A 27,781-nucleotide genomic window follows, 5' to 3' on the forward strand; every position below is an offset into this window, starting at 1 on the left:
TAAGTTGCTGGTGTAAACTCTGAAAAATTGCAAGGAATTGTGACCAATTTTATTCAAAAAAGAAAAATACGAGGAAAACAACGGGCCAGTTTCAGGTCACTTGCCAAGCCTTTTTCCCATTTTCCAGATCCTCGTCTCCTCCCTCCCTAACTCATACGGGTTTCTTCGCAGTTGCTTCTGTGACCAAGGCATTTTTGCTTTTCTGGTTACCAAGACCAGTATCCAAAGGTCACCCGAACCAAATTTTAACCCAAATTCGGGGATTTCTTCATTGATCCTTTAAATTTTTTGTTCCAAAGCAAAAATCAATGGTCATTAAACTAAAACAAATGTTTCCATTACTGGCTGTACGAACACCACTCCTGCCAGGCTTTATACTCCCAGGTAGGTCAAAAAACTGGCTCACTCCTTTCTTGTCCTAAACATTTTAGTGGGTGCTGGGTTAAAGATGCTTGATATCCTCTGGTACTTTTCCCAGGTAGCCACCTACACCACAGGAACAGCAGCGGTTCAAGAATGCAGCTCACCACCGCCACCTCAAGGGCAATTAGGGATGAGCAATAAGTGCTGGCCTAGCCAGCGACACCCACATCCCGTAAAATGACTTTTAAAAAACCCCTTCGTGTCTGCCAGACAATTGTGACTGTGGAGGACATGCTGGCCGAGCCCGATGCTGTCCCTTTCAGCAGGAATACCAGCTGATTGACATCGCTCTGCTCCCCAGCCCCTATCCCTAGGGCTACTGGGAACAATTTTAGTGGCGCACTCAGCCATGCAAGCAGAGATCAGTTCACTCATTGCTGACCAGGGATTGAATTTGGGAACTTGACAGCTCAGTCAAACCTGTAACTACTTATGGAGTTTTTTTAAAGGAAAGTGCTTTTGTTGGTTTTGTGGTTCGTCATTCTGCAGGCCGCACCATAATATTATCGACCCATTACATGGATGAGGCGGACCTCCTTGGGGACAGAATTGCCATCATCTCACATGGAAAACTCTGCTGCTGTGGCTCTTCGCTGTTCCTCAAAAACCATTTGGGGACTGGATATTACCTGACCTTAGTTAAAAAAGAGAATGACAAGACAACACCAGCCAGCTCCAGCAGCACCACCATCGGTGTGAGGAAGGTAGCCTGAGAATTATGTCTACGTACGCGCTTCTTATACTATTGAGCAATGTGAGTGACCCAAGGCCCACAGTACCACAACTCCAGAAGGAAAGGAATTCTGTGGCAATGGGAATGACTCTCCAACACTAGCAATGGATAATGTTGAAATTGCCATTGCTACAGACAAGATGTAGCCTTTGAAGTAGCTGATTTCTTTTTTTTAGATTTGGAATGATCATCTTGACCTGGTGCCAAGTATTCATTTGTCCAAAAAGACTGTCCAGTGAATTTGGATAAATTTTGAGACAGTTTTAATTTATAAAAGTGCTGGAATGTAAGGGTGGAATGAGAAGATAATAGTATCAAGTACATTAGAAAGTAATGGTTTGGTAAAATCAAAGATTGGATCTAAAAGCCTGTAGATCATAAGAAGGGGTGAAAACTAGGCGAGGTGAGGAGTTCCACAGTTTTGAGGTCCTGGGAAAGAATCAGTCAGAGTAGGAGATGGTGCATTAAACCTTGATTTTGACACGGGAGGGAAGTAAATCGGTTGGATTAATGAATTTATATTTTTTTAAACTTATTATAATAACTACAGTTATTACAAAACATTTAAATATAGCCACATGATTTACCTCATCTTCTATTCTTTTCAATCATTTTGCTGTCCTGCACTGTGTGCACATGCATGCACAAACTCATTTGCTTTTCTGGAGCATTAAAATTCTCTGGTTTAAAAACAATCGGGGACACTCAAAATGCAGGGACACTAAAGGGGCCCACTCTGATGGACCAAATGGCCTTTACTCATCATTAACTGTCTGTTGTTTTCTTAATATTACCAGGATGACAGTGATTCTGAGAGGAGCTATGACACTGGCCTTGGCAGTGAGCAGTACAGTGAAACTGGTGCTTTGGGTATGTTTCATTCCCTTTATTGGTTAGAATGAGGTGTGCTTTGTCATTGTTCCATTTCAGAAGTAGTTTACAGCACTCGTAATCCAATTCAGCACTCAGGTAATTCTATCTTTTGTAATTCAAATGGATTCAGTTTCAGTTGAGCGGTGCCTTTACATCATTCTCTAACTTCTACATTTGCAAAACATTCCCATGGGTTTTGGAGGCAAATCCACAGAATCTTTCCTTTCTTCTGACTGCAGAATGATAGACCCAGGTTTTCATGGCTTGTTCATCTAGACAGTCCATTCAACAGAGTGAGTCTGAAATGACTGTTACACTTAATGAAACAATGGGTGGAATCTTCTGGAGGCAATGCGGGTCTCGGCCACCAGCTAGAGAGCCAGCGAGACCCATGCATTGTCTTTTTGGGACGGTCTGCTGCATCTTGTCACTCGGGCGCTTGACAGGCCTGAATCAAGGACCCGGGAGGGAGGGGGGTATCCCAGCCGCCGAGACCCACCAGTCGACTGGAGGCCAGCAACTCTTCTACGCTCAGCAGCACCACTAGAAAGGGGGTGGCTGCTGCCCATACTATACCCACTCAAGGCCTCGGATCGAGGAGGGACCCAGGCACAGGTGAGTGGCGGGTAGGGGGTGGCTGGGGGCAAGGGGTTCAGAAGCAAGGGTGGGAGTTGGACTTCAGTGGGCCTTCCCTTCCCAATGCCAGGTGTCTCAATCAGGCATCAAGTCCCCTTTAACAAGGGACCACCCAAACGTCTGCAAGCAAATACCAGGAGCTAATCCCAGCAGCGGTGGTGGGATGAGACCTTTCAGTGGGCAGGCCTTTACACCACACACTTAAACGGGTGAAGGTGCGAATGTGACAGAGTCCCCACCAGCCACCCCCTCACCCAATTAAATGCATACCACCGCAGGGGAGGGCTTAAGATTCTGCCTGGTCTATAAAAGAGGTGGAATTGAGCTTCAGGATGAATTCTCTGTCCCAACCTAACAACACATTGGTCCAAAAAGATCAGTCGGATTTTAAATATAGATAATGCGAGACATGAATCTTGAAGGATTTTGGGTATTTTGGTGAAGCACCAGGATATGTCTAGAAACAGATTTATCGTTCTTTACATTGAGACGTGGGTAAAATTCCATGCAACTCTTAAATAAAAAGCTTTTAATTTCAGAAAAGGAGAAACTTTGCTGGTGACAGAAAATATCTTCTGATTGACTTCAGGTGTCCCACTCCCTCCACAAACTGGCAGCAATGTGTACCACCTACACGATGCACTGCAGGAACTCACCAAGACTGCTTCAGCAGCACCTTCCAAACCCATGACCGCTATCATCTAGAAAGACAAGGGCAACAGACACATGGGAACACCACTACTTGGAAGTTCCCCTCCAAGCCACTCACCTTCCTGACTTGGAACTATATCTCTGTTCCTTCATTGTCATTGGGTCAAAATCATGGAACTCCCTCCTAACAGCACTGTGGGTGTACCTACAACACAGGGACTGCAGCAGTTTAAGAAGGCAGCTCACCATCACCTTCCCAAGGGCAATTAGGGACGGGCAATAAATGCTGGCCCAGCCAGCAACACCCACATCCAAGAATGATTTAAAAAATACACAAAGTCAGAATGGACTCCAGCTGACCTGAGAATCTACTGATAAACAATGAACCACAGTATCAAATTTTGTTTAATGTTGCTCCTATGAAGCTTCTTGAAAGATTTTACTATGTTAAAGGTGCTAGACAAACGCAAGTTGCTGTTGTCATTAACAACTGACTCAGCAAGGCACAGCAAGGACACTTTAAATGTCCCTTTAAGGTTCTAGAGTCCTATATAATCAAACTTTAGCAGTAGAATAATACACTGGGTGTGATATAACATAATACTTCTGCCCTTGTTTGAGAGAATGTTAAGAAGGTCCCTCTGCTCAGAAACAAAGCTTTACAGCCTCACTTCTTTTAAGGAGTTCAGTTATCATGCTGGTCATTGTTAGTAATGGGTTTGTATGAAATTCCTCTGTGTCCTATTTTAATGAAGGGCTTAACCTGCTTGAAATGAATGGGTTAAAACACCAGAGAACAGAATTTCTTACAAAGTGCAATTTTAACTCAAGTAAGTATGTATGAGCTTTACAGAAGAGTTTGATTTAAGGAGAATGCTTTTCACTTCCTTTATTGCAATTTCTCTCTGGTTACGATACATTATTCACTATTACATTCATAATATTCGGTTCTGATTCTTCTATTATGGCTCCAGAAACCTCTCCCCATGGAACTTGGCAAGTGTCTTGCTCTATATATCTCTGGGCCTTTATCTTCCCATTTTTGACTGTTTCTTGGGACTTCAATGTGGGCGAGGAGGAAGAAGAGAGCGAGCAAGCTAGCTTTTAATCACTAACGTATTTTTTAAATTTTTACACGTTAGTGTGGTTTGCGCGACAGTGGATCTTTGAGAGCGCTTGAAGTTGCAGCGTGAGACTGGCCTGAGAATTGAACTAGTACAGCGTGGATGATATAGAATGATGATTGAGTCTGAGTGGTTTGCTCTAGGTATACGTTCTGGGCGTGTAGCCGTGTCTGTCTGCCATGTTGGTGTCTGGTGTCTTTTGGTGGTGTAGCTGTGGTGTTGCAATTTACCATATTTCAGTGGCATGTGCGCCCCTCTGTTCTAAAACTGGGTAAGAACTGACCCTGACAGCTGGGTCAGTTGTTGACAGCAACAACTTCCATTTATATAGCGCCTTTAGCATAGTAAAATGTTTCAAGGAGCTCCTTAGGAGCAACATCAAACAAAATTTGACACTGAGGTTCATTATTTATCAGTAAATCCTCAGGGCAGCTTGAGCTCACACTGGCTTTAGAACACCCTGAAGTCAATCAGAAGATATTTACTGTCACCGGGAAATTTTTTAAATTAAAAGCTTTTGATTTAAGACTCGCATGGAATTTTACCTACATTTCAATGTAACAAAAGATAAGTGTATAAAACTCATGTGGCTATCTGTTTCTAGACACATCTGGTGTTTCACCAAAAACCCTTCAAAGTTCAGGTGTTGTTTTATTTATTTATTTATTTTAAATCTTGCTGATCTTTTTGGGCCAACATGTTAGGTTGGGACAGGAAATTCATCTTAAGACTCAGTCCCACCTCTTTTCGAGATAAAGGACAAACAAAACCTTGGGCCCTTCCCTGTGGTTTGTTTGGTAGGCCAGCTGCGGACCTTGGGTCAGGGGTGTGGTTCTCATGTTTGTCTCCTTGTTTTTGTGTTTTCTAGACGTATCAACTGTCTTAGCACTGGTTCAGAAATATGTCTCCAATGCACGTCTGGTGGAAGATTTTGGGCACGAAATGACTTACATTTTACCCTATGTTGGAGCAAAAGATGGCGCTTTCGTGGAACTCTTCCAAGAATTAGATAACCGTCTATGTGAGCTTGGAATTTCCAGTTACGGGATCTCGGACACCAGCCTCGAAGAGGTAAGCACAGAGGAATGGACTGAAATATGACGACGGTCCAGCAATGCCTTGTTTTTCTTTGAAGTTCTCATCCCTGTGTACAAATCTCTTCATGGCCTTGTTCCTCCCCATCCCTCTAACCTCCTCCCACCTTACAACCCTCCAAGATCTCTACGCTTCTCCAATTCTGGCCTCCCGTGCATCCACTGTTTTCTTTGCTCCATCATTGGCAGCTTTGCCTTCAGCCACCTAGGCCCCGAATTTTGGAATTCACTCCTAAATCTTCCCAGCTCACTACCCCTCGCTCTCTCCTCCTTTTAAGATGCTCCTTAAAACTTACTTCATTACCAAGTTATCTCCCATGTAGCTCAGTGTGAAACGTTGATATTGCTCTTGTGAAGTGCTTTGGGATATTTCACTTCATTAAAAAGCTATGTAAATACAAGTTACTGTTTTTTGATGGGGGAGTGCTTTTATAGGAGGGTAAAGCTGAGCTTTCTTGTTGGTTTTTATTGACTTTGAAAGGAAGAACTCCCCTTTATATGACATATCTTGACCTCCGAGCATCCCAACATATTTCATGATTAATGAATTACATTTAAAGGTCTTTGTTTTTATAAATGTTGTTGTGTTTCTTGGGTTGAGGGGTAGAACGCTTTCCCACATCAGGCACTCCATGGCAGTATCAGGCACAGTTGAGTGAAATTTCCAGGCCAGGTAGATAGAGGGAGCTTTACTCTGCATCTAACTCTGTCAGCTCATCAGATGGACATGAAAGATCCCATGGCACTAATAGAAGAGCAAGGGAGTTCCAATCCCTAACCCCTCACTCCTCCCTGGGTTCTGTACGATATTTATCCCTCAATTAATATTAATAAAACAGATCATTTAGTCATATCTCTCATTGTGGTTTACTGTGCGCAAATTAGCTATCGTATTTCATGCATGACAACAGTGCGTGCTCTCGGAAGTACTTTTGGTATGCTTATGTGGTAGAATAGATATTGTTTGAATCATTCTCATTCCAGGCTTCAGTCCCATTCAACTGCCCATGCAGAGGGAAAGTTGAGGGTTATGGGTGAATGGTGTGTTAATTTCAGATTAGCCTCCGGTCAAAATGATCTTGTACAATGGTGTGGATTATGGGGCTTTGTGTGATATGCGACTAGGAGACCACATTTATCTGCATTTGCGTGTTCAGCCAGTTTCTCTCAGACAAGGCTACACTGTTATGGAGCATTGTGAATGGTTGCATATATTAGCATCTTATAGCACAGAAGAAGTCCATTTGGCTCATTATGCCTGTTCCAGCTCTTTGAAGGATCTGTCTAATTGGTCCCATTCCCACCCCCCATCACCCCAGAACCCTGCAAAAATGCTCCTCTATGTATTTATCCCGTTCCCTTTTGAAAGTTAACATTTGAACTTTTCTTCCACCTGCCTTTCAGACAGTGTATTCTAGACCATCATAACTCAAGTTCTTTTTAAAATAAAAATCTCTTCACCTCTTCCCTAGTTCTTTTGCCAATTATTTTAAATCTGTGTCCTTTGGTTATCCACCCACCCACACCTGGGAACAATTTCTCATCGTCGCCCCACTACCTAATTATCTTAAACTTCTGCCTCCTGGTTTCCAGCCCTTCTTCCAATGGAAACAGACTAGATGGGGGGAAAACTATCAAAACCTCTCATAATTTTGGATACCTCTGTTATGTCTCCCTTTAACCTTCTCTGCTCTAAGGAGAACAACTCCACCTTCCACAGTCTTGCCACATACCTAAAGTATCTCATCCTGGTACCATTCTGGTAAATCTCTCCTGCACCCTCTTCAATGCCTTGATATTCATACTAAAGTGTGGTGGAGATTGAGGCAGCTCTAACAGGTAGATTTTTTGGTTTGGCCTGAGTGGGACTGTTCAATTAGGGGCAGCTTTGTGCTGGAGAAGTGGATTGGAGCAAACTCGGCTCACGTAGATTCCTGCAATTGGCAGAGCCAGGAGATGTTAGTCCCATCAACCTGGACTGGATTTGAACCCAAAATGAAAAGACTGTAGCTAACCCACTGCACCACCCAGTCACTAACAGCCAGTTTGTGTTGATCATTGACACTGGAGAAAGTTAGAGTCACAGAGTGGAAAATCAAATTGGAGGGGGGAGTTATTCGAACAAGTGGTTACAGTTTGATAACTCGTTCACAAGCCTCTGATAGTGAATTCAATACAGTTTATGCAGTTACTCACATTACTGCTGTTTGTTGTCACACTTAATGATGTGCGACAGGCAGATTAAATTACAGCACTCTGTCTCTATACCTAATATCATTATCCGATGATTCATCACTTTTTGTTTTAGCCCCTGTCTCTTTTGAAATTGATGAAATTTTATTTAATGTAGCTTGATTGGTAATTCTCGCTTCTGATTACATGGTTCTGGGTTGAAGTCCCACTCCAAAGCTTGAACATAAAAATCAAGGCTGACGCTCCAGTGCAATACTGAGGGATCACTGTACTATGACAGATGCCATTTTTTATATGAGACATTAAAGCCAAGGCCCCATTTGCCTGCTTGGGTGGATGTAAATGATCCCCTGGCACTATTTTGAACAAGAGCAGGGGAGCTATCCCCAGTGTCCTGGGCAGTATTAACCCCTCAATCAGCATTGCACAAAAACAAATGGATTATCTGGTCATTGTTGTTTGTGGGATCTTGCTGTGTGCAAATTGGCTGCTGCGTTTCATATGTTACAGTGACTCAAAATTACTTCATTGGTTGTAAAGAGCTTTTGAGACATCTGGTGGTTGTGAAAAGCGCTATATAAATGCAAGTCTTTCTTTTAATGGATACATTTTTAAGGTGTGGTATATCTTCTAGATTTTTCTCAAAGTGGCTGAAAACACAGGAGTGGACAGTGATGTTGCAGGTAACTTAGTGGTTATCATTATACACTTTCACACCATTCTCAATCACTCGTCACAAATGTTTTATTTAGAAAATCCTATTTAAAGCCCCGAGACGCAGGGCAAGATTTTAAGGTCGGTGTGCGGGTGCGATCGGTAGTCCCGGGAGCGGCTGGTGAAATTTATTGAAGAAAGCCATGAGCTGATACATTTTTGTCAGAAGAATGAGGAGAGACAATGAAAGTTAAATGATACAATTATAAAGATTAACATTAACAGAGACCTGGAGTGGCAGTGAGGAGGGAGGTATTTGTACACAAACTGAAGGTAGCAGGACAGATTAACAAAGTAGTTACAAAGCATATGGGATCCTGGACTTGGTAAATTAAGGCATAGCATACAAAAGCCCGGGAGCTATGTTAAACCTATGTGAAACACTAGTCTGACCCCATTTGGAGTATCGCATCTAATTCTGGACACCATACTTTAGCAAAGACAAAAATACTTTGGCGAAGGTACATAAGAGATTTAGAAGAATGGTTCCAGGGATCAGGAATTACAATTGCTTGGCTCAACTGGAGAAGCTGGGGTTGTTGTTCTCAGAGCAGAGGAGGCTAAGAGGAGACTTGATAGAGGTGTTTAAAATCGTAAAACATTTAACTAGAGAAACTGTTTCCATTAGCTGAATGGTTGATAACCAGAGAGCACAGATTAAGGTGATTGGCAAAAGAACCAGAGGTGGCATGGGGAAATAATTCATTACACAACACCTAGTTAGAATTTAGAATGCACTGTCTGAAAGTGTTAGATACAGATTCTATAGCAGTTTTCGAATAAGAATTTCAGGGATTATGGGGAAAGAGCAGAGGAGTGGGGATTAACTGGATCGCCCTCGAAAGAGCCATAGATATGTAATGGGCCAAATAGCCTCCTGTGTCATGCTGTCCTATGTTAAGAGCTGACACAATGAGAGTACGATGTGCTAACCCTCTAGAGAAGGAGCCTGTTGATACCTACTGGAATTGGGTGGCTGTCACTGCTGATGGAGCATATCTATAGCAAGAATGCACATATGGAGAGAGAAAGAGAAGGAAATTTGGATAAGGGATGGTGGAAGAATAAAATAACAAATAACAATTTTGCGGTGGGGCTATGCCATATGTATTTGAGGTGATGCGGTCCCACTTGCTGGAGATACATTCATTTAAATTGCCTCTTTATGTACACAGGCCATGTCGTGGTGTACAATATATGAGTAATTTGAAGCATGATGTGCTCTAAGTGTAGCAAGCTTGAGAGGGAAAATGTGACTTTGGTTCCCAAAGCTCACCACCCTGGGGTTTTCCTCGTGTAATCACTGGGTCTGTTGTATTGCCACAGTTAGTCAATAACTGCATTATCATTGTATTATGAGGCTACCGGCATGGTAGAAGGTGAACCAGTTGGACTTTGGTCTTTTTTCGGAAAACTATTGCAGTGTTCCTATGCAGTTATTTTTAAAGCATCAGCATTGCCTGTGCACTCAATTCAGTGGGTCGCCTTGCACTGTATATAAACACGAGAATCACAGTCGCACTGCAGCAAAACCAAGGGAGCTATGTGTGACTTCTGCTTTACCTCTACACTCCCACTCACACTCTGTTCTCATTTAAGGACATTTGCAGTGTCGGAGTGTTTTTGTTTTGCTTAATCACATTGATCTGAGTTGCTGGGGAGTGGGGTGGGCGGGGGGAAGGAATATATTAAATCATCAAGATTTCAAGTCACGAGTAGTATCTCCTCTAAGCTGCGCTGGTGTGCGACTGCACAGCAATCCACAACAAACAGACTGTGTACAACCAGTGTTCACTTGCAGATGCACGCATGCACAGCGATATTAAAGGGACCATACAGTGCAACAAACAGGCATGTATACAGCCAAGGAAAATTACAGAACATTGGTCAGGAGTCCATTGCACTTACACCAATGGAGAGATCAGGTTCTGAGGTGAGATTTCATGCTGGGCCATGTTTGGCTATTTGTCAATTACTGGAGCCAATGGAGGTCAGAGTCAAATGTTGACAGGTGATCAGGTTGCATCAGCAAAACGGCTTATGTCTGAACTTTATAGCAGTTTCATTTACTCAAGGTTTATTTGTCACTTTCTGTATCCTTACTATTTTTCTCGGGACTTACAGATGGAAATGTTCCCATTAAAAGGGTCAGATGCTCAAGGTCCAGTGAGCACACACTGCAGCCAGTCAGTGAGGAAGGAGACTTCGAGATGCCTGACACAGAACCTGGTAATATACTTAATGATACTGATAAACTTTGGGGGCAATATTGTTGTGTGTCACTGACCCTCCCTGCAGCTGATGTGATACTGAACAATACAGGCCAGAAAGGACCCAGAGTTAATTCCCAAGCCATTAGTTCTTTCCAGCTGGGTTGACGGTCACAGTTCTGCTTTAGGCCTTTGTGACCCTGTTCTCCTGATCCTGACATCCTGTGTCTAGTGGTGTGCTGCCATTGTACTTGACAGTACCCCATCCTCAAAGTTGAATAGTCTGACAGCAATTTCTGTCTAGGCTCACTTATGAAGAATAGCTATTTGGGAGCAGCACAAGTAAGGAGAGAAAGGGAAGGGAAGGGAAACAGGTAATGGGGATGAAGGAATGGCGGGCACCCCTTGGAAATCTATTTCAGAATCCAAAGGGCTAAAGGAAAGTTGATGGAAAGTCTTAGTTCTCTGGTCGTTTGTCAGTATGAGTGGCAGCAAGTGGCAAAGTGCTGAGCACAGGTTGCAGATGGAAATTCAGAGGGGAGGTTCACAAGCTGCAACATCCCTGGCACTTCAAGGTGGCCAGCCACAGGGGAGCATCGGTGCTAGTCTGGGATCTGCCTGAGTGGCTCTCTTAGCCAGAGTGTTAGTCTAAAAAGAACAGAGTAAAATGGCAAAAAGTGAAAACACTTAGTAAAATAATAAGGATCATTAATAAAAATGCAAGTGCAAAATGCACTGTGTATTTCCCAATAGTTGAGTGTTAATGTCCAAATTTAACACTAAGAATACTGCTAAATCTAGGTGCCTTTTTACCACTTGTTCCAATTGTGGGAACAGTATGCCTGGGAATTTGGCACAAATTCAAGATTATTATATTAAACTTATTTCCTGAATGTTTTTTATATTGAACATATTGTGTCTCTTTTTCTAATGCTTTCCAAATGCCAGTAAAAAGGAAAGTTCGAACAAAAGGTATGACTTGATATAAATTGGATACAGTTTTGATTGAAGTTAATCAATTAGGGGTGTGCGCAAAACCTGAAAGAATGGCTGTTTTGATCATAGAGCCTCTTGCATTTGTCCAATACTTAAACCCATTAAGTCTTAGAGTAACATTTAAGCAAGAGAATGACCATCAGTGACTGGGTTAAGGTCATAGAATTTATGGTCTGTGCTGAGCTAGCTGATCTCAAATGAGACTGACGTTGGGGAACTCTGTCCCTGGTTTAAGGAGAGAGCTGGCTGAGGATTCCTGATCATGATTTCACTGGAATCTGCACATGTGGACAGACATCTGAACAGGATTGGCTGTGACATCTCTCACAGCCGGTCTGCAGAAACTCAGTGTCTATCTTGCCTGTGAAGAATGGCTGCTTTGGGAAGATATGAGAAGGTGCCTGGTACCTGGAGGAAGTGAGAACCGAGAGGAGAATATTTTAGGGGAAGTTGAAATGATATGTGTAAGTTTAAGTCAATAATTTTCTAATTACAGCTTCAGCAGTGAACACTGAGCTCAGCCCAATGACAGCCAGAGTGTCAGTCAACTTTACCAAGTGAAATTTTAGAAGATAAAACAACACAGAAGAAGATTATTTATTGTTTGTTGAATTATTTGCAATCTTCAACTAACCTAATAATTTTCAGTTACAGGCTGGTTATCTTATAAAATATTAAGGTAAAAGCATCAAGCTTCACCATGTTGTAATAAAAGTTTACTTTGAACTTTTGCTCAGAACCCAAGGAGACAGATTTCATGCATAGTATGGAAGGCAGAGGCTCATGCCAGTTACATGGCTGGCAGCTCACCCGACAGCAATTCCATTCCTTGTTCATCAAACGCTTTCTCTATGCCCGCCGAAGCCGCAGAGGACTTTTTGCTCAGGTAGTTTTAACTGTCTGTAGGATTAAAATGTGATATTTTTACAGTTTTTCCACCTTCTCCCCTTTACCCCCCCACCCCCCCCCCCCAAACACACACACACACACACACACACACTAGTGACTCCCAGTCCCACATCAATGTAGTTATGTAGTTGACTGGTAACTACAATCTGAAGTGGCCTAGCAAGATGTTGAGTTGCATTAAACCACTACCCAATGGTTCAAGATGAAGGCCTACCACCATGATCTTCTCCGGGCAATTAGGGATGGAAATAACTGGCAGACTTGTCGGCAACTCTCTCATCCTCAGAAGGAACTTTTTTTTAAAAAAAACCTCCCCCAAAAAGCAGCTGAGTTGCCTGGATACAGTTCAACAGCTGCTAGCTCCTTTTGAGTGCCACGTCCACGTGGCCATGTATCATCTGGAGCGTGATTGTCAGTAAGCTTTTCGACACTAGGTTGCTCGCCAATCATCACGTGCAGACTTTCTGGAGGAGTCACTGAAAAGCGACCCAGTGCTTAAACTCTGGCTGAGTTTTCATTTTCATTACTCAGAGGCTGATTAAAGCGTTGCCACTGCTGGGGCCCGGGTTAAAACGCAGTCTATAGAATGATTAACGTTTTCCTCCTTTGATGGATTTAAGACTCCAACGTGAGATTTGTTTGGCCAGCTTTAACCTTGTCCCTGTGGGTCCACAGCAAAAAATGTCCTCAGCTCAACTCTACTCGGTGACCTTGCTCAAGGTGGCCCGAGTGAGTAATGGAACCGTCATACTGGTGAAGAAATGGGATGCATTTCTGAGGGTTAGTGCAGAGGGACCTGTACTCAACATCTAATTCGTAATCAACCTGCCTGGGGGTGTTGAATGCTGACACTGAGGGGGCTTTAACCCTTTCTTCTTGCCCCCCGCCACCTCACCAACTCCAACCTGACAGAAAATGAGCAGGGAGGGCAGTTAAAATGGAGATTTTCTGGTTAGTCTCCCACTTGAGTGCTGCTAACTGCAATTTTAAATTGCAGCCTCCAAGTAAACCCATCTTAGTTGGTGGGGTCCTTGTTTAATTAAGCCCTTGTGTATCACTAGTTTACATAAAATAGAGCACATCAGTGCTGGGGAGCTCATAGGTCATGTTTTATATATAGTTATTAGCACTGGCTTAAATGAACCAATGGATGTTTCCTGTTGTATCTTTTCCAGATTGTGCTACCTGCATTGTTTGTGTTTGTTGCTCTGTTCTTCAGTATGATTGTGCCTCCATTTGGGAAATATCCACCATTGGAATTGAATCCCTGGATGTATGGCGAACAGTACACTTTCATCAGGTACTTGATTTATATCTCCCAAGAGTCCAAAACGAGCAGTGATGGGTGTTGAACATTGTACTATTAAGTAGCAGGAAGCCCTGGTCAGAGCCCTAAGAAAGACTTTGATTCGTACAATGCCTTATCACATGTCTCAAATGTTCCAAAGTGCGTCACCATTTTCAAGTACACGAGTCACTGTCATTATGTAGGTATATGCAACAGTCATTTTCTAAACTGCCAGATTCTGTAAACCACAGTGAGAGGAGTGACCAGTCAAATCTCTTTTTGGCGGTGATGATTGAGGGAGGAGTGTTGGCCAGGACACCAGGAGAGCTGCTTTGAATAGTTGCCTATATTTGGCATTCAGGACCTGGAGTGGGGCTCAAACCTCCTGACTAACAGGCAACAGTTCTCCCAACTAGACAAAGCTGACAGAAGACAGTATTTGGCCCATCAAATGCAATCCTTTTGTAACACATGTCCTTCCGCCCTATCATGGCCACTACCCACACATTTAATCTCCTGGGGGAAAGTTTGTGTAAATGTTCCCAGATGTCCAAAATTAATCAAAGAAAACTCCACAATATTCATCCATTTTTCCATCTTGCCTACTGGAAACCATGGAACATTTGATGATGTCAGTCTGCACGTAATGCCTGAGTCTATATCCACTGAATATTTATGGCAGGGTCAAAAACATTAAACAAAAATCAATAATATTAGGTAAAAGGTCAATGCATATGTGTTTTTTTTCAGTTTCCTCCCCTTTAAAAGACAGCAGCTCTCATTGGGGTGTGGCTTCTCTGGCACCCCGCTTCCCCCCCCTCACTGAAGTGGCTATGCTATGTGTGTGAACCAAGACGGTGAATGTCAGCATGTTTAAGTCGCTCTTCATGCTGTGTGATCAACACATTGAGTGGAAGTTAGAATAGAATAGAGTCCAATGCAAACCCAAAGGGATGATTTTAGTGCTGGGGCCAAGACTCTGATGTGGGGTGCGTTTCTGGGTCTTAATTCTGCTTCACATCAGTGCCTGACGCCTGACACAATTTTTGATAACCTGGCTAATTAGTGGCCAGGGAGTGTGCTCGCTGTCTCATTAAAGATGGTAGGTGTGCTTCTGATGGTGGAGGGCCAACCGGAGGCCCTCGAGCACCAAGAGTGGCAGCAAGGCCGTTAGATGTGGAAGCTGCCAATTTATGTAGGAGAGAGACTGGAGATGGAGACCTGTTGCCAGACCTCTGCTGCGGATTGAAAACCACTCCACAGGGGTGGCCTCTGGCCATCTTGTAATCACGGCTATGGGGGAGGTTAAAAATAGTAAATGGGGTGCTGGCCTCCTGTCTGAGGCCAGGAGGTTGCCTCCTTTCATTGGCTGAGTTTCGGCCTCGGGGCCTGAAAGTTCCAGTCAGTATCGGCAGAGTAACCTTAATGATGCCTGATTGCGGCGCTTAGCCATTCCCCTCTCCCTCAATCCCCTATATTGCCCCAAATTGGCATATTCTAAAATGGCCCTGAGGCAAGAACATGCCGGCAAGCAGGCATGCCAGTCGATGGCAGGAAATTGAGAGCCTGTCTGCCTCTGGTCCTGCCTCTGCACCCTTTTAAAAATTCAGCCCCAAGAGTCTGTTAGATGCTAGGGGAGGTGGTGAGTCTTTTTCTAGATGGATGAGCTAAGATCAGCTGAATGGTCTTATTTGTAATTGTGGTGTGCAGTGTTGAGATTTGAATTTGGGAGGTATCACAATCGAGCCCAATTGCACATGCGCTTTCCAGCAGGAGCAGAAACATTTTCCGCCTCTTCTTCTTCTTGTTCCCCCCTCCCCACCCACACTGCCAAGGATGGTGAGACCACAATCTAAGCCTTAGCCACCCTCCTGGCTGTGGTCTGTCAGCTCACCACAGACTGGCGATGGAACCTGAGTTGTGTGACTCTGTACCATCCCAGGGAGGGAATTAACCCACAGACCTTGTGATTCTCAAGTAAGTAGAAGATGACTACTGTGACCTCTTGAATCTATTGGTGTCTCTGCCTACCTGTTGTTGTTAGAACAGGCAGGAGATTTGCTTGTAGTATCTGGTCCAGCTCTGTCTTTCCAATGATTTGCACAGTTTGTATTTCTGATTATGAACAAATGTGTTGAGCTCAAACCTGTTGAGCTCAATGTTGATATTGTTGACCCAATTTATCTTTTCGGCCCTTCAGTGATGATTTTCCAGAGGATCCTAGTACTCGTGAGCTGATCAGTGCACTCCTCGACGATCCTGGATTTGGCACCAAGTGTATGGCAGATGGAGCGACTGAGTGAGTGTCAGTCCGAGGTTACTTTGTTCCTCAGTCTTTGTACAATGCTTGCATCTAGTCTTTCTTCCTCCCCCCCCACCCTGCAGCTGTTGCTTTTCACTCAAGTAATAGAAATTCCTGTTGTTGATATCATAATATTTAGCTCCCTTTAATCTGCCTCCCAATACTACTTTAATTAACACATTAACAAATCTTAGGCCCACTCCACATTACGAATTCAGTGAGTTACTCCATGCATTCTGTGTGAAGCTCACAAAAACAGACAAGCGATCAGAGAACTGAATTAAAGAGACGCCAGATTTGATGGCCCACAGTTTTTTAATAACGTACTGATTCTGGAGGCTATGCCGAGATTAGTCAGACTCACTTCAAACTCCTCATAAACAGAGTAACACCCCCATTGCACATGGTAAGCACCCACACAAGAATAGTAATTTCTTCCCTTGAACAGTGAATCCAAACTACAGCCTATAAAGCCTGGGCCGCTCCATTCATTTCCATTTAGAATTCCTGTATACTGATCTGTAGCTGCTACACTGCAAGGTTCTGGAGCTTTGCGAATAGGATGTATGTACAGCACTAAGAAAAACTGAGTCAGAACACCAAAGGTCCAATAGTATCAGCAACCCATAGTACCTGTAAATGAACAGGAATAAGGATGCAAACCCTGACTCTCATCATTCAGGGTACGCATCAAACTACCCACAAAGGCAAAATCAGGAACATCAACTTGGATTCATTTGGCATCATTAATGTTGTAAAACATACCAAGGTGCCTCGTGAACAAAATTTGACGGCGAGGCACAGGGAGATATTGGGGTAGATGGCCAAAAACTTAGTCAAAGGTAGGTTTTAAGGGGCATTTTGGAGGGAAGAGAAGCAGAGAGGTTTAGGAAGGGAATTTCAAAACTTAAGATGTTGGCAGCTAAATGCAAAACCACCAATGTTGGGGCAATTAAAACCTGAGATGCACAAGAGGCTAAAATTGGAGGAGTGTGGATATATTGGAGGCTTGTAAGTGCAGAGGAGGTTATAAGATAGGGGAGGGGGATATGGAAAGGGGACCCTTCAGGGAGGTGCAACCCCCCCCCTTTTTCCACCTGAGGCCCAAGCAGAGTGACCAGTTTGACCCCCTGAACAACTACTGCCAGCCTCAAGTTTGAGGCTATATAGGAAGTGGCCCTTGGTCACTTATGGGCCACAGTTGGGCTGAGGGTGGGAGGGCTGTCCCCCAACCTCTCATGTCACATGTAAATTTTCAGGCAGGATAGGGGCAGTGAGAAGAGGCCACTCAGGAAATTTTACAAGTGCCAACGCCACCTCTCCCCCACCAACCAAAGCTTGCAAACCTGCCGCAGGGAACATTCTGCCCTAGGATGAGGATTTTAAAATCGAGGCATTGCTAAACCAAGAACCAGTGCACATCAACAAGTGCAGGGGTGATAGGTGAAAAAGGCTTGATGTGAGTTAGGATACAGACAGCAGCATTTTGGATGAGCTGAAACTCATGGAGGGTAGAAAATGGAAAACCAGCCAGGAAAGCATTGCAATCATCAACTCTAGAGATAACAAAGGCTTGGATGAAGGTTTCCATAGCAGATGAACTGAGTCAGAGCAGGCGACAGGAGTGGAAGTAGGTGGTCTTCGTAATGGTGCAGATGTGTGGTCGGAAGCTTATCTCGGGGTCACGGACATGACGGTTGTGAACACTCTGGTTTAGCCTCAAGACAGTTGCCAGAGAGTTGCAGGGAGTCAGTGGCTTAGGAATGGAATTTGCAGGAGGACACTGCTGTGCTAGAATGTTCTCTCCCCAGAAGTTCCTTCCCCTTAATTTGTAATTAATCTTGAATCGTTTGTTTATATTCGATGAACTTCTAAGAATTTCCTTTAATTTGTATTTCTTCCCACCATTTTCTTGCCCTGTTTCTCGCCCCCCCCCCCCCCCCACCCCCTTCCCCACCACAGAGAATGCCTAGCAGGTGAAGCTGAATGGATAACTCCCCCAGTTTCAGAATCAGTCATGGACATCTTTCGCAGTGGTAATTGGACAACACAAAATCCATCCCCTGCGTGTGAGTGCAGCTCGGACGATATCCAGAGGATGCTCCCTGAATGTGGAGAAGGAGCAGGAGGGCTCCCACCCTCTGAGGTGAGTTTGATAGACCAGAGGCTATGGGTGTAGTTGTAGGTGTTTTACTCTGCATGCTGTGTCTGTGGTGGTGGTAATTTTTAAACATACAGAAAAAGCATCGGTAAAGCTAGGGCTCACTTGTATGTTACTCAGATCTCCAGGTTGTGAGATTTCTTGCTAATTCGTTAGGAATTCAGAATGGACACCAGAGGGTGTGATTAACAGTGTCATGTGTAGTGACATTAAGCATTTCTAGTAGAATTGGAAACAGAATCTGGCCTGAGGTAATCTTACTGCTTTTGTTTTGATGTTACTGCACATGCTCAGATCTGCGCACCCACATAATTGGAGTGTGGTTGTAATTCTGAAGTGTCTGTAATATGTACCTGTAATTTATCAAAAATCTTATGTCTGCACGCAACTCCTGTCTGCAGGCTTCACTTCCTGTTGACATGCATTTGTCTCTCTTTTTCGATTAACTTCACCCTGTATCAATTCTTATACCCACATTTTTCTTGGGAAGCACCAATGAACTTGTCACAATTCCTGTACGTTTGTGTGCTGGCTTGGCCTTCATCTTGGGTTTTTTTTTGCTGCTTTCACATAAGTTTATATATTTAAAATTTTTTGATGTTTTAAAAAGTCCAAATGTTAACTCATTTTTCCCTTTTTGTTTTTAAGGAGAGTGCTCTTTATTTTTTAAGGACCTGCTTTTAATTGTTTCAGGCTGTGCTGCTGCCTGCTCTTCAGGTTCCAGCTTTTAAAAGTTTTCAAAGTGACTATTGAATCTGTCCCCACCACTTTTCCAGGCGGCTCCTTCCAGATCAGATTTGCATATATGTTCTGAAAATGGTTGTTTTTGCATTCGTGGACCAGTTGGCAGCAGGAACCCTACCTAGGGGCCTCCCATTTACCTTCAGTATTTGATGGGCTCAGTATTGCTCTTTATTAATATCTTAATTTTAAGGCTCCCTGGCTTCCAGCAGCTATTTTAATTTATATTTCAGTAATTTATAGCTGTGAACCATTGCGCCTTACTACTGTGACTCTGGAGCCAATGTTTTTGTTCCACCCTGTGCCCCTCAGCCTTCGTTTTAATTAGCCGTGCTGGCTCGCTGAATTAAATTTTTAATCTTTCAACTCTCTGACTTGTGGGGCGCAACTATGAAGTCCTTTTGATATATATTTAAGATGTTTAATTTCTCCCACCCGCTGCCCCATCCCAATCTAAACCCCCCTCTCCACTGGCAAGAAGGTGTAATTACATTGTAATGGGCCAGTTGTGATGGTTGCTTTGTGCATGACTGCAGTGGATATAATTGGGGATAGTATAATACTGCATTGTACTGACAAAAGTCGGATTTATATTTTGGAACAGTTGCGACGGAACACAGGAGACATTCTTCAGAACCTAACTGGCAGGAATATCTCGGACTACCTTGTGAAGACCTACCCTCAGATCATTAGTAAAAGGTACAAAGTAGCACCAGCTTGAGTGCAAACCAAATTTATTTGTCATTAAATTTGCACTGAATGTCTTAAGTATGCTTTTAAAACCATGCTTTTTAGCGCAGCATTCTGCATTTAACTTAAACCTCTTATTCATGTTTACAGTCTGAAAACCAAGAAGTGGGTTAATGAGTTCAGGTAAGTTATTGCAACAAGGTTAATAATAGCCAGGTTTACATTCATATTTTGGTTGTGCAAATATTAAGGAGTATTGTTTACTTTAACTGCCCCAAATAAAAATAATCTGTCTCTCCCTGTGGACATTCACTGATGTCAGATGTCAGACTATCTATCACTAGTGCTGTCTAATCTAAGTACAATCTTGGCTAACTTTCAAAAAATTATTTCTCTTTTCTTACTCTATGGGGACGGGTTTTAGAGAGTTTGAAGGCTTTTAACTATTTTACCTTGAAGAATGTGTGTATATAAATATAAAAGTTCTAAATAAAAAATACAAATAACACAGCAACCCTGTCAGCATTTGAAAGAGAGAAAGATCGGGCTAATGTTTAAGGAATTGAGGAAGACCAGCTTGTCTTTTCTTTCCTTTAGATGCTGACAACCCTGCTGTATATTTCTGGAAGTTTCTGCGTTTCTTTTTGTTTGTTTGATTTCCAACATTTGCATAGTGTTTTCTTATCAAAGTAATGATGAAGCTGCACAGTGTAAAAATGTAATGTTTTCATGTCATGTCCGGGCTTCAAGGGGATACAATAAGAGGGGAGCAGAATGAAGAAAATCAGACCCTTCATTGTGATGATCTGTTGTAGGTATGGAGGATTCTCATTGGGAGCACAGAGTTCCCAGGTTTTACCTTCCCTGAATGAAGTTAATAACTCCATTATTGAGATCAGGTCACGAATGAATGTCACAAAGGTATGGAACTGGCCTAAATCTTTGCATTCTTTAAGTTGTGTTTTCTGCTGCATGTCTGTTAGATGTTGAGTAACAACAGTTAATGTACAGTCCAGTCCATGAGCCTCAGGAGCTGTTCAGAGCTGCTATATAGGGTGGTCTTTGTTTTGTGAAAAATGAACATGAGGGCTGTTGGCACTGGGCAATGGAATGCTTTGTTAGTTCATGCATGTGTTAGCATCATGCACTCACAGGTCAGGTACATCACTGGTTAGAAACAACATTTGCTTCCTCTGCACAACCCCCTCAAACGCTCCCTGGGAATGCACAGCACAGGTTAGATATAGAGTAAAGCTTCTGCTCAACCCAAGCCTTTGAGGAGTCAATTGTAACATTTTTCCATTTTTCCCTTACTGGGAATGTTTTGTGCCCCTGAATGGGATTTGCATTTGGAATTTGGGTCAGTTTAGTAGTGTTAAGAACCAACTAATTGGGATGGTCTAAAGTCATTTTATGTTGGATTTCTACATTCAGCAGACAGACAGCTTTAATCGGGGGCTCCAGAGTGATTCATAAATCTGCTGCCTTAGTTTGTTACTTAAGGGGTTGGGAACATGGGTGTTTGTCAGCTCATCCTATCGTAAATTTTCATCAATTCTGAGATAGATAGTTGTTTGCTTTTTATATATGTTGCTGCTATGGTGTATTTATGTGGTTTTCAGTTTAAACCTAAATCTGTCCTTCAACATAAATACATTTTGAAACCCCCACGCCCTGGCTATAGGTGGCCTGGTCGGTCTTGTGTTGTATAATTGATTGTACTTAGTGGGGTCCACTCCTTGTGCAAGTAATTTTAAATATAACCTTTCCTCTATGAATCATATGTTGTAATCTATAAATATGTAATGAATATATTTTATATGAATACATTGTGATAGATATATTCTAAATGACACATTCCATAAATCCCAGCTCTGGGCATCTGCCTCAACTGCTCCTGTCAACTGATGGCTCGGGCTGGAGCGCCATCAGCAGATGCTTAGTGGAACTGCAGGCTTGTTGGTGAAATTGATGGGTGGTGAAACATGAAATATAACCGCCCTGGAAATGCTTATTAATTAACTTGTCTGTTACCTTATTTGTAGTTAGAGTATTTGCCTCTCACTTTGAATTATTGACATTCAGTTTCCTGTTGCCATCAGGGCAGTTCCATGGACCGACTGCTGGGAAACATTGCAAACTTTATCGAGGGACTGAGCACAAAAAACAATGTAAAAGTATGTCTGAAGGATTTCTACTGATCGCTTCCTGATTGTCTTTCTGTTTTTAGCTTTTGAGTCCATTACACTTCAAGGTGTCAAAAGTTTTTTTAAAAAATAGTTATTTGCTGCTGTTTTCTTTTGACCCGGAGTTAATAATTTACAAGCATCCGCCAACCTACAAGCTTCCCTCTGCAGCAATCAAACTCAGTTAAACTATGTGGCCTTAAAAGATGAGGCCAGATTAAACCACATGGAGTAGAGGTGAATAGCAAAGATGCATTTAAGGGTGAGCTATATAAGTACAAGAGAGGAACAGAAGGATATGCCATAGAATTAGACAAAGTAAGGCAGGACTTGGCTCATGTTGAGTATGAACATGTTCATATGTTCAGATGGACCAAAAGGCCTGTCCCTGTGCTGTAAATTCAACATAATTGTACTTTAGCTTGGAATTAATACACTGTGTATTGTGATGTACAACATCCTGTAAACTGTGCATTAGTTGACTTGCTGTGTGCAATACCACAGGAGATCTGCTCATTTTTCATTTTAATTTTTGGAGTTTTAGCCAGTTTTATATGTTTGTTTTTTACATTCGTTCATGGCATGTGAGCATCAGTGGCAATGTTTGTTGCCCATCCCTTGAGAACAGTTAAGAGTCAACCACATTGCTGTGGATTTGGAGTCACATGTCGGCCAGACCACGTAAGGATGGTAGATTTCCTTCCCTAAAGGCCATTAGTGAACAAGCTGTGTTCTTATGACAATCAATGATAGTTCCTTAGTTACCATTACTGAAACTAGTTTTCAATTTCAGATTTATTAATTGAATTTAAATTTCACCAGCCACCATGGAGGGTTTTGAACTCGTGCCCCTAAAGCATTAGCTTGGGCCTCTGGATTACTATGCTGGCAACATTGGCTGACACCTGAAATCCTAAACGGGGCAAGAATGGGTTGGCTCCATTACTGCGCTAAGCCATTTCAGTTAGATTACACTAACTCCTGACGCCAGGAACAGTTGTGCATGTGCACTCAGCTCAGATTTTCTCCGTAGGTGTATGTGTGGCTTCTGCTGCTGACTTCATTGGTGTGTGCCAGTCAGCTGATGCCAGGTACGGGTTTGTGCCTGCGCGAGTGTGAGGTTGCTCACTCAGACGTGCTCACTGGTGCATCCTGTCTGCCGACCCTGAGTCATCACTGCATGGTGCTCTGGTCTCTAGCTGTTGCAAGCTGCAATCTATCAGGCTTTATCTCACTCCCCCAGTTATTGCTATTTATACTACTCTACGAGCAATTCCTCCATGCTGTCCTGGGTAGTTACTATTCCTTCTGGACACCACAATATTCATTATTGCTCCTGTCCGTATATTATTTTCCCAGTCCTTGGTCCATGGTCACAGAATGAACTGAACCAGCCTTCCTGGCAGTGGCGGTGTTCAGTTATTTCAGGGTGCTAAAGATTTCTGTAATTCTGCTCAGTTTGATTGCTTACACTGAGTGGCCCTTACTGGAAATTGTGTGTTTCTGCACATGAGCCAAGGACAGGTCAGGCTCAGTTCTGATGCCTCCACAACTGAATAGCCAGGTCATTGATGACAAATAGCCACTGGGGAAAGCTGCTGAAGGACTGACGCAAAATTAGTTGGCACCTGCAGGAGAGGGTGGAAAATTAGGCATAGGTTGAAGACAATTGATTCTTTGATATCATTCCAGTAGGATATTATCTATATGTTATTAGCTTCACCGCAATTACATGTATGTTTGTCTGTTATCCAACTGCATAATGTTTAGATGCAACAAGTTATTAAATAGGAGGCTCGAGCATATTTCTGATATGATGGAAAGAAGCTTTACTTTTTTTGCAGGTCTGGTTCAACAATAAAGGCTGGCATTCCATGGTGAGTTTTGTGAACATTATGAGCAATGCAGTGCTGAGAGCCAATCTTCCATCAGGCAAAGATCCCAGAATGTTTGGGATTACAGTCTTCAACCACCCACTCAACCTGACTAAAGAACAGTTCTCTGAGGTCGCACTGTAAGTAGCTGGTAGAACCTCATAAATACACTTACAAATTAGATGATTCTCATTGGCATTGAGTCAGACAGATCAGGGATTCCACCTTTGATCTGTCAGTGCAGCAGCTGGGGTGTAGTTGGCCTCAGTACCCCTGGCTAGGGAGTGGGGAAAGGTCAGCCAGGGTCCCTCCTCGTGATCCCTGTCCAGGGGTTCTGAGTGTGAATGTGAGGCAAAAACTGCATCGGACTCGACCGTGCAAGCAAATAGTCTGCTGATAAGGCTAATGGATGAATAGTTGCTGTTTATTGTATGGAATAAAGCTCCTTCTACATTGTCCTATACTGTACCTTGCCTGTAACTGTTTCTTATTAAATTAGATGCCCACTACTCCAGGCTTCTTTTCTCTACTACCAGAGATCTTAAACCCCCTCACCCCTGTTCCCTGCCACCCTCAGCTCGAGTAACAAATATGAGCTCATATATTTCTTTGTCACCAGAGTTGAGACCATCCATTCAACTGTCTCTGCTGTTTTGATATCAAAATAACGTGACAACTTCCCCCAGGTTTCCTTCTCCCCTAGCCCTGATGATGCATCTTTCTGCATCTTCTCCCTCATCTCTTCCACCGCTGCCTCCAACCCAACATGCCTGCTTCGAGCTTATCTCATCCATGAGACCCACCTCCTTGCCTGTTGACCCCAGTTGAAGTGTATCATCCCTCCTGTCTATCCTTGATCTCTTTGCACCTGTTGACTTGATGGCCCAAACCTGTTTCTTCCAACTAAGCTCCTCAGTTGTCCATCTCAGTGGAACTGCACTCGCTTTGTTCCACTCTGAGCAATCCAACAAATGTAAGAACATAAATAGGAGCAGGAGTAGACCATACAACCAGCTTTGTCATTCAGGACATACAAACATATGAATTGGGAGCAGGAGGAGGCCATTTGGCCCCTCAAGCCTGTTCCACCATTCAATAAGATCATGGCTGATCTGATTGTGGCCTCACCTTCACTTTCCTGTCTAACCCCCCCATATCCTTTGACTCACTTGTCAGTCAAGAATCTGTCTAACTCAGCCTTAAAACTATTCAATGAACCTGCCTCCACTGCTCTCTGGGAAGACAATTCCACAGACTAATGACTCAGAAAAAACAATTTTTCTCACCTCCGACTTAAATGAGAGGTCCCTTATTTTTAAACTGTGTCCCCAAGTTCTAGCCCCTCGTATAAGGGGGAACATCTTTTCAGCATCCACCCTGTCAAGTCCCCTCGGGATCTTGTGTTTCAATAAGATTACCTCTCATTCTTCTAAACTCCATTGGATACAGGCACAACCTTTCCTCATAAAATAACCCCTTCATCCCAGGAATCAGTCAAGTGAACCTTCCCTGAACTGCTTCTAATGCAATTATATCCTTAAGTAAGGAGACCAAAACTGTACACTGTACTCCAAGTATGGTCTCGCCAACACCCTGTACAACTGTAGCAAAGCTTCTCTACTTTTATGTTCTATTCCCCTTGCAGTAAACAACAAATCCCATTTGCCTTCCTATTCACTTACTGTACCTGTATACCAACTTTTTGTGATTCATGTACCAGCACACCCAGGTCACTCTGTACCTCAGAGTTCTGCAATCTCCTCCACTTAAATAATGTCCTGCTTTTCTATTCTTCCTGCCAAAGTAGACAAGTTCACGTTTTTCTGACATTAAACTCCATCTGCCAAATTTTTGCCTGCTCACTTAACCTATCTATATCCCTTTGCAAACTCCTTCTGTCATCTTTGCAACTTGCTTTCCTACCTATCTGTCATCAGCAAATTTTACAACATACCTTCAGTCCTTTCACCTAAATCATTGATACAGATTGAGGCCCCAGCACTGATCCCTGTAACATTCCACTAGTTACAGCTTGCCAACCCAAAAAAGACCCATTTATTCCTACTTGCTGCTTCCTGATAGCATGGTTAGAGAATTGATTAGCTGGCATGTTACTCCTACATCATGAGCTCTTATCTTGCATAGTAACCTTTGATGTGGCACCTTATCAAATGCCTTTTTGAAATCCAAGGACACCCTCAGGTCATCCTCTATCCACATTGTTACCTCCTCAAAGAACTCTAATAAATTAGTCAAACACTATTTCCCTTTCACAAAACAATGCTTATTCTGCCTGATTGCATTAAGATTTTCTAAGTGCCCTGCTATAATTTCCTTAATAATAGATTCTAGCATTTTCCCTATGGCAGATGTTAAGCTAACTAAACTGTAGTTTCCTGCTTTCCGTCTCCGTCCTTGAATAGAGATGTTTAGAATAATGATTTTCCAATCCACTGGGACCTTTCCAGAATCTAGGGAGTTTTGGAAAATTACAACCAATGCATCTTCTTTCTCCACAGCCACTTCCTTTAAGATCCTACGATGCAGCCCATTAGATCTAAGGGACTTGTCAGCCTTTCATTCTTATAGTTTCTCAGTACCCTTTCCCTGGTGATTTGTAATTTTTTTTTAAGTTGCTCCCTCCCTTTTAGCTCCTGATTTATAAGTATTTCTGGGATGTTATTTGGGTCTTCTACAGTAAAAACAGAGATAAAATATCTGTTTAATGCCCCTGCTATTTCCAATTATTAATTACCCAGATTCTCTCGAGAGGACCAATACTCACTTTAGTTACTCTTCCTTTTTAAATACCTGTTGAAACTCTTACAATCTGTTTTTTATATTTCCAGATAGCTTTCTCTCATACTCTAATTTCTGCCTCCATTTTTTTTGCTGGTTCTTAAATTCTGTCCAATCTTCTACCTTCACTAATCTTTGTATAATGTATGCTTTTTATTTCAATTTGATACTATCTTTAACTTAAACAAAAGCAGAAAATGCTGGGAAAACTCAGCAAATTTAACAGCATATGTGGAGAGATAAAAAGCAGAGTTAATGTTTTGAGTCCATATGACTCTTCTTCAGAGCTATCTTTAACTTCTTTAGTTAGCTATGGATGGTGCATCCTTCTCCTGGAGTCCCCCTTTCTCACTGGAATGTATCTTTGCTGAGTGTTATGAAATAACTCCTTAACTGTCTGCCACTGCACCTCTACTGACCTCCTCCTTGGCCTAATTTCCAAGTTCACTTTAGCCAGCCCTGTCTTCATAACCTTGTAATTGCCTTTATTTATGTTTAAAGCACTAGTCTTAGACCCACTCTTCTCTCCCTCAAACTGAATGCATAATTCAAATGTGTTAAGATCAATGCTACCTAGGGGCTCCTTTACTATGAAGTCATTAATTATTACTGTCTTATTGTACATTACGAGTCTAGAATGGCCTGTACTCTGGTTGGCTCTAGAATGTGCTGTTCTAAGAAATTGTCCCAAAAACACTCTGAGCTCATCTTCCAGGTTATCTTGCAAATCTGTGTCAGCCAGCCAGTACAATCATGGCTGATCTTCTGCCTCAAATCCACTTTCCTCTCCGCTCCCTATATTGCTTGATTCCCTAAGAGATCAAAAATCTATCTCAGCCTTGAATATACTCAACAATAGAGCATCTACAGCCCTCTGGCATAGAGAATTTCTACGATTCACACCTTCTGAGTGAGGCACTTTCTTCTGGGGCAGAGTTTTACATGCTTCAGGCAGGCACGCACCCAACCCAATTGGGCACAAAATCGCATGCGATGACATCGGACAAGTGTCCTAACATCACCACACGACATTTCGGTTGGCGGGCGAGCGCAAGAGTTAGTAGCGCGCCCACTGACAATTAAGAGGCCTATTAAGGTTGGTGGGTGGGCGAATCGGCCAGGCAGCCTTCGATTTTTGAGGAAACCTCATCCCAAGAGCAGGATGTGCTTTCCAATATTAATTT

General features: G+C 42.8%; 1 protein-coding gene across 1 annotated transcript in view; it reads left to right on the plus strand.

The window, feature by feature from the left end:
* LOC144688799 (phospholipid-transporting ATPase ABCA1-like) overlaps nucleotides 1-27,781 on the plus strand; it is a 132,275-nt gene that overhangs the window by 68,349 nt on the left and 36,145 nt on the right. Inside the window, exons 17-30 of the mRNA XM_078555751.1 lie at nucleotides 913-1,127; nucleotides 1,954-2,026; nucleotides 5,309-5,511; nucleotides 8,362-8,410; nucleotides 10,566-10,670; nucleotides 12,385-12,533; nucleotides 13,732-13,856; nucleotides 16,045-16,143; nucleotides 18,109-18,292; nucleotides 19,653-19,747; nucleotides 19,889-19,921; nucleotides 20,554-20,659; nucleotides 21,841-21,915; nucleotides 23,769-23,938. Of these exons, the coding sequence (XP_078411877.1) occupies nucleotides 913-1,127; nucleotides 1,954-2,026; nucleotides 5,309-5,511; nucleotides 8,362-8,410; nucleotides 10,566-10,670; nucleotides 12,385-12,533; nucleotides 13,732-13,856; nucleotides 16,045-16,143; nucleotides 18,109-18,292; nucleotides 19,653-19,747; nucleotides 19,889-19,921; nucleotides 20,554-20,659; nucleotides 21,841-21,915; nucleotides 23,769-23,938 (1,681 nt within the window). The remainder of the gene's footprint in view (nucleotides 1-912; nucleotides 1,128-1,953; nucleotides 2,027-5,308; nucleotides 5,512-8,361; nucleotides 8,411-10,565; nucleotides 10,671-12,384; nucleotides 12,534-13,731; nucleotides 13,857-16,044; nucleotides 16,144-18,108; nucleotides 18,293-19,652; nucleotides 19,748-19,888; nucleotides 19,922-20,553; nucleotides 20,660-21,840; nucleotides 21,916-23,768; nucleotides 23,939-27,781) is intronic.

Source organism: Cetorhinus maximus, chromosome 13, assembly GCF_964194155.1.
Source record: "Cetorhinus maximus chromosome 13, sCetMax3.hap1.1, whole genome shotgun sequence".
NCBI classification, from domain to species: Eukaryota; Metazoa; Chordata; class Chondrichthyes; order Lamniformes; family Cetorhinidae; genus Cetorhinus; species Cetorhinus maximus.